General features: G+C 36.7%; 1 protein-coding gene across 1 annotated transcript in view; it reads right to left on the bottom strand.

The window, feature by feature from the left end:
- Positions 1–5,139: 5,139 nt before the first annotated feature.
- DTD2 (D-tyrosyl-tRNA deacylase 2 (putative)) overlaps positions 5,140–7,562 on the bottom strand; it is a gene marked incomplete at its 5' end in the record, with an annotated part of 17,661 nt that continues 15,238 nt past the window's right edge. Inside the window, one exon of the mRNA XM_006766022.2 lies at positions 5,140–6,752. Coding sequence (XP_006766085.1) covers positions 6,427–6,752 — 326 coding nt within the window. The remainder of the gene's footprint in view (positions 6,753–7,562) is intronic.

The following is a 7,562-nucleotide window of genomic DNA, read 5'->3' as shown; positions in this document are numbered from 1 at the left end:
AATGCAGTCTTTACGTGGAGGGCAACTATCTTGATGCAGTAATAAGCAAATGTCAGGACATTTTCAACATCTGGTTTACGAAAGATAAGGATGCATATAGTGAAAATAAATCAAAGCCATGAGAACTACCTGAATGCAATCAGGGGAGAAGATAACCCAGGCACTGAGCAAACTAAACTCTGAAGATGATTACATCTTCTCATGGGACTGCACAGTAAGTTAAAAGTGCCTTGCCTGGCCGATGTGATTTAGTGGTTGAGCATCAACCCAGGAACCAGTTTGATTCCTGGTCAGGGCATATGCCCAGATTGTGAGCTCTTGTAGGAGGCAGCTGATCGAGGATGTTTCTCTCTCATCAATGTTTCTATTTCTCCCTTCCTCTCTCTAAAAATCAATACAAATATTCTTAAAAGAAGTGCCTAGAGCACAAAGTGTGTCTTAGTTTACCTATGTTAGTACAAAACTAAGTGAAGAGTATCTCAAAGTTGGATCCAAGGATGGCATTTTTGCTAGTATGGTCAGACACTCACTAAAAATCTCCCTACAATTTCAGATTAAAAAAAGTCTGCAATTACGTCCCCAACCTCAACTGTTTATGACAGTATTAGCTAATGGTTCTCAGATACTGTTACATAGGGTGTGGTGCGTTTTCAACAGAAATTGCTCTTTTCACATTCAGATAAAAAGCTGATGCAAGAGGTCAAGTTTTATTAAGCTTAAGAAAAAAAAATGCTGGCTAACCCAGTGCAAATAATTCATTCAGTGGAAAAGCCCAATAAAAGGAAGTAGGGTCATATTTATCATGAAGTTGGCTATTTTTGATGCAGCCCACAGAACTGCTTTATTTTGTATTAAATATAGAGGATTCTAATAGAGCTTGTTGCATAGAAATTAATATTTACAAATAACAAAAAGACATTTTTATTTGGTTCATAAGGTTTGTTTTACAAAGGACTCAATTCAGGTTTTCTTCGATAAAGTGGTTTTTCCCTTCTGTGTTTTATGAATGACTTGTTTTTTATATAACTTTTTAAGGTACAGAGCTATTACATAAAAGTTATACTGTACTAGAAAGATACTATAAAGTGAACCTTAAGATAACATAAAGTGACTATCCTATATAATAAAGAGCTAATATGCTAATTAGACCAAACGGCAGAACGACTGCCCAGACAACCTCTGGACGAAGCCGGGGCTGCAAGGGCCGAGGGGGACTACTATAGTGTCCTTTGGCCTCTGATTATGTTGCCTTTTCCTTATGTTTTCTCAAAATTCTGACTTTGGTCTTCTACAGTTTTCTCTGCAGGATTTCATTCACTCCTGGAGTGTGAAGAGCCTTTATGCCAACCTCAGAAGTTTAGACTTTGCCCTGTAGATTAAAAAAAAAAAGATTTATAAGTTTCTGAACAGTAGAATATCATAGGGAAAGGAATGTTCTAGGAATATTACCTTGAAGATTGTCTGCAAGAAAGGATTAGAGAAAGGAGAAATAGGAGGAAGAATAATTAGGGGATTATCTAAATGGACATTTAAAGTCATCACAGTGTGACTTCAGAATGAAAATATTAGTTTTCTAGTTTTCAGAAACTAGACTTATTTCAGTAAATTAATAGGTAAGGACTCAGAGATCTATTATTTTATCATGTGGGCTTTAAAAAATATTTTTCTTGATTTCAGAGAGAAAGAGAGAGAGATAGAAACATCAACGATGAGAGAGAATCATTGATTGGCTGCCTCCTGCACGCACCCTACTCAGGATGGAGCCTGCAACCCAGACATGTGCCCTGACCAGGATTTCATAGGTCAACGCTTAACCACTGAAGCACACCAGCCGGGCATGTGGATTCTCCCCCACCCCCAATTTTAATTATATCAGTTCCTCTACAATGTTAATCATAGTAAAAATTTGGCATGTCATCATTCTTTTATAATACCAACATGAGTTCTTATTCTCCAAAGCAAGTGGCACAGGATTCTACAGTATTTTATCCTTATATTTGAAAAATTTCATTTTTTCATTATGGAGTCAATGAGTCATCACAATACAGGCATTCTTTATGGATGGCAAGCTTTCTTTAGACTTGAACTACTGAATGAATGGTAAAAGTATGTGTGATTTTACTTTGTATGAGTGCTAGTATAGTCAAGATATTAAAACCACACTCATTGGTAGTCTGTCTTATACACAGTATTTCCTATAATTAAATCCATTAAGTCTCTAAATGGATAGATAACATAGCAATTAGAAAGAAATTATATTCTAATTGAAAATTTCTAGAATCTTAGAAAACCAGAGGCAGAAGGCATCTAAATTAGGTGCAACCCTACCATCTTTATTTTAAAATCATAGTTGTGTTTTTTTTTAGATAAAGTTCCTTTATTTTATTTTTTGCAGTTTTAAACAAATTCATTGAAGTTTTTGGGATAACATTGGTTCATAAAACCATACAGGTTTCAAGTGTACAACTCAATAAAACATCATCTGCACACTGCATCGTGCGCCCATTGCCCCAAGCAAAGTCTCTTTCAGTCCCCATTTCCCCACCCTTTGCCCACCTCCACCACGCTCCCAGCCCCCTTTCTCTCTGGCTACCACTACACTGTTGTCTGTGTCTATGAGTTATATATATATTTTTGGTTTTACCCTTCACCTTCTTTCATCCAGTACCCCTACCCATCTCCCCTCTGACAGCTGTCAGTCTGTTCTGTGCTTCCATGTCTTTTGACCTATTTTGTTGGTCAGTTTATTTTGTTCATTAGATTCCACATGTAAGTGAGATCATCTTTGTCTTTCTCTGACTGGCTTATTTCACTTAGCATGATCATCTCCAGGTCCATCAATGCTGTTGCAAAAGGTATGGTGGCCCTCTTAAGGCTGCATAGTATTCCATGCCCACAACCTAGGCATGTGCCCTTGACTGGAATTGAACCTGGGACCCTTCAGTCCACAGGCTGACACTCTATCCCCTGAGCCAAACCGGTTAGGGCAAAACATGTTTTTATTGATTTGATTTCAGAGAGGAAAGGAGAGGAAGAGATAGAAACATCAATGACGAAAGGGAATCATTGATCGGCTGCCTCCTGCACGACCCCTACTGGGGACCGAGCCTGCAACCTGGGCTTGTGCCCTTGACCAGAATCGAACCTGGGACCCTTGAGTCCGAAGGCTGACACTCTATACACTGAGCTAAACCAGCTAGGGCTGCCCCTTTTTGAATTGGATTGTCTGCCTGTTGTTGAGTTGTATAAATTCTTTACATATTTTGGAGATTAACACCTTGTCAGGTGTATTGTTGGCAAATATGTTTTCCCATTCAGTGGGTTCCCTTTTCATTGTGTTGATAGTTTCCTTTGTTGTGCAAAAGTCTTTTAATTTGATATAGTCCCATTTGTTTATTTTCCCCTTGTGTCCCTTGCCTGAGGAGATAAACCAGGTATTGGCAAAAATATTGCTACAAGATGTCTGAAATTTTACTATGTTTTCTTCTAGGATTTTTGTGGTTTCATAACTTATATTTGCGTTTTATCCATTTTGAGTTTATTCTTGTATAGGTGTAAGTTGGTGGTCTAATTCATTTTTTTTTTGGATGTATCTGTCCAATTTTCTCAACTCAATGTATTGAAGAGACTGTCTTTACTCCATTGTATGCTCTTGCGTCCTTTGTCAAAATATTCATTGACCATAAAGTCATGGGTTTATTTCTGGGCTCTATACTTTCTTCCATTGAACTATATGCCTGTTCTTATGCCAGTACCAGGCTCTGCGGAACTGAGCATGCTGGTCCACTCCACAGGATGATGCTGTAACAACAGAGTGCTCGTCCCTGGGAAGGTGGTGTCTGGGTCTCCCAGGCGACTGAATCCCCACTGACTTTCACCAACCGATGCTTTTTGGGTTCCTCTTCCTATCTTTGTTGCTCTAAATTGGGGGTCCCTTTATGGGGTTGAGACCCCATGCTTAGGGGAACAGGGCATTTTATAGCCGATATCCTTCTGGCCTCTCAGTTGCCACACTTGGGTTTGGGGGCTAACCCTTTCCGAATCTCTGCCCTACTTACCAGTCTCTATGTGGCTTCTGTAAGTCCTTGGATAGGATATTTCAGTTCAGCTAGGCTTCAGTTAGTTATTCAGATTGATTGCTCTGTAATTTAGTTGTAAATCTGGTTTGGGGCCCGGAGTGGGTGAGTGTAGCTTGGAACCATCTTGAAATCCTTCTAAAATTATAGTTGACATACAATATTATATTAGTTTCAGGTGCACACTATTGTGGTAATTGGACATTTATATACCTTATAAATTGTTCACAATAAGTTTAGTACATGCCTGACACCATACACAGTTATTACAATTTATTGTCTATATTCCATCCTTGTCTTATTTCATAACTCTGCCACCCAATTTAGTAAATAAACCAATTTATTGGCTATTCTTTATCAAATGATCAATGCTGAGAGATGCTAAACTTTTATCAAGATCAATTTCAATAATTCTTACTACAAGAAAAATCAGGAAGATGGAAATTGTTCCTCCCTATTGTGTGATCTTGAGAAAATTATTTAAGCATTGTCTTCATTTCCACAGCACTATCCCCATTATATACTGGGGAGATAAAATGAGATATTTATTGAAGGTTCTTTGAGCACCTTGGGCCAGAAGAGCTACAGAAAACCAAGGTGTAATTATTTTCATATCCACGAATTCTCTTGCCATTTGCCTCTTGTTCTAGTCTCCTTGGAAATAAAACAAAGTTGGTCATCACTTTCCACTTAATAACCTTTCATGTGGTTGAAATTGCTATTCTCAAGCAAATTTTTTCTTTTAAAGAAGAATTGCCTGAACTATAAAATAGCAGCCTAGGGATGTGAGTCAGCATTTTACCTACACACAAAATCAAAATGATTTAAAATAGAAAACACATAATCTTTTTGAAAGACATATATACCTCCTTACTGGCCAGAGAAAGAATTTTCAGCAGCTAGTACTTAAGTTTATTCAAGTTAATTTCGTCATCTTTTTGATGACTAGAATTATTTGGTTTTTACTTTTTACTATTGAAAATATCTTTTTAAATCATATCATAGGAGTTTGCAAAAACAGAGTATTACCTTTTATTGACTCATTTATTCTTTCAGGTTCTTATATATCTTCCTCGCTTGCCTTTAGCTATCTGTTTTAGCTTGGACTGTCATATCAAAATACTACAGACTAGGTGACTTAAACAGAAATTTATTTTCTCGTAGTTCTGAAGGTTAGAAGTTTGAGGCCAAGGTGGCAGCATGGTCAGTTTCTGGTAAGCGTTCTTCCTAGCTTATAAATGGTCCTCTTCTCACTGCATCCTCAGGTGGTGGGGAGACAGGGAGCTAGCTCCCTGGTGTTTCTTCTCATGAGGGTGCTAATCCCATCATGAAGGCGCCACTCTCATGACCTCATGACCCCTAATTACTCCCAAAGGGCTCCGTCTCCTAATACCATCATATTGGGTAACTTCAACAAATAAATTTTGCTGGGGTAGAGGTGGAGGAGGGAGAACAGAGACATTCACTAATAGAAAAAAATTATACGGGCTTCAAATCATTAAGTAGATAATACAGAAATGAACAAGTGAACTTGTTTCCCCAAAATTCCCTTTGTCTTCCTTTTATAGCTTTCTAATTCAATAAGAAAGGAACTTCCTTAAAAATTATAAATTAACAATACTCTCATGAAGCATATACTTTTAAAAATGACAGAGAGAAAAAAGGACATACATTGCCTTGGAAAAAACTGAGAAAGAGAATAGTAACCCATTGATATAGTAAATAAAAACAACTTTTAATTCCCCATACCTTGTTCCTATATCAAATAAAGATTCTCAAAATAATTTAAAAAACACTTTGATATCCTTGGAAAGTAATATTATAATACACAGTAACATTTCTATATTACATTTTCATAGGTATTAAAAAGAATAGTAAATTGCATATTTTTTCATTCAAAATATAGAAAACTGAATAGTAAAACAAAACTGACAAGATCATAATAGGTTTGTGCTGGATTTTAACTAATTTTAATGGTTATTTTTATTACATACCACATAAATTTGAGGGTATAAGAAATATATTTTTCTTGATTGCACAAAACTCTTCATTTACAAAACACATAGAGCTAAGAACATTTCCACAATGACCATAAAGTGAAGAGAAAGCATTTCTCAAAATTTCAAGTCGCAGTGTAGGGGACAGCAGAATGGAAGGTGACTGAGATCCGAGTACAAGTGATTGGCAAGTTCATTCAATCAGCAGGTTGCAGAGTTATGGGTGGGACCCAGGATTTTCTTGTCTAAAAATGCTTCAGATGATCATATTCAAGAAGAAGAGGGGCAAGGGAAAGCTAATTATAGTTTGGATCACTTCATACCACAAAACAACTGTAGAAACGTTTCACTTCTCAAAACTCAATCAGGTGTGTGTATGGTCCATTGGTATCCAACTTCAACACCTGCTTGTTCCCGTAAGTGCCATGTTCCACCACAACCCCAGCTTCAGCACACTTGCTGTTCGCGGCCAGTTCTTTTTCACAGAGACTCACAAATTGGGAATAGAGTTCTAACCCTTCTTCTTTCCCCGAGTTAGAGTGATACTGCATGCTTCTTCCTTTCACTTTCCCCCCAAGGGTGGCTTGAGGAATGATGAGGATGTTGCCAGGTAGCTCCAATATAGAGACGAGTTTGCCATTTTCTGTTTCGCTTAATTTCACATTTAACAGTGTATTAACTGGGTGGGAAAGAAAGGAAAAATGCTTAGAAGTGAAAAACAAATGGAGAAAGCAAAAAAGAAAACCAACAATTCTCTAGTCAGCAAATCTCATATTTTAAAACACAGTTTTTCAGTTCATGCTTTTTACCCAAAGTCTTTATTTAGATTTTAAAAACTGCTTCACTAAGCTAAAAGATCAAAGAATGAAAAACAAGGCAAATTTTATGCAGAAAATGGCATAATGCTTTAAGTGTGACTTGGCAGTTAAGATCTCCTAACAATAAGTTCATCCGGAAAGAACTAAACTGTATACTGAAACCTCAAAATACAGGGTGTCCCAAAAAATGTGTAACACACTTGGAATGATTATAAAGCCAGTTAATTTACATACAGCTTATTTTTAAAATTTAAAAGAATCTACAGAGATGAATACTTTTTTTTTCCTGTCAATGCCTGTTTTCAAACTGATGACCGTTCTGGTTCAGGCACTGCTGATAACTTGAAGCAATGGTATCAAAACATCAAGAATCATTTTGTTCAATGTTTGTGTACCCTCAATTCATCAACTGTTGCCGGGTTTTGTACTGTATACTGAAACCTCAAAATACAGGGTGTCCCCAAAAATGTATAACACACTTGGAACGATTATAAAGTCAGTTAATTTACATATAGCTTATTTTTAAAATTTAATAGAATTTACAGAGATGAATACTTAACTTTATCTTTTATGTATCCCCATAAAAAAAGTATAGTGACACTTTAGGATAAATATTCTTTGTTCAAAGCTTAGTCTGGCTTCTTCCATTATTTTAAATCACTTAAATCTGA

The sequence above is a fragment of the Myotis davidii genome, unplaced genomic scaffold (genome assembly GCF_000327345.1).
Source record: "Myotis davidii unplaced genomic scaffold, ASM32734v1 scaffold21, whole genome shotgun sequence".
NCBI lineage: Eukaryota > Metazoa > Chordata > Mammalia > Chiroptera > Vespertilionidae > Myotis > Myotis davidii.
This window is presented reverse-complemented; position numbering and strand designations above follow the sequence as displayed.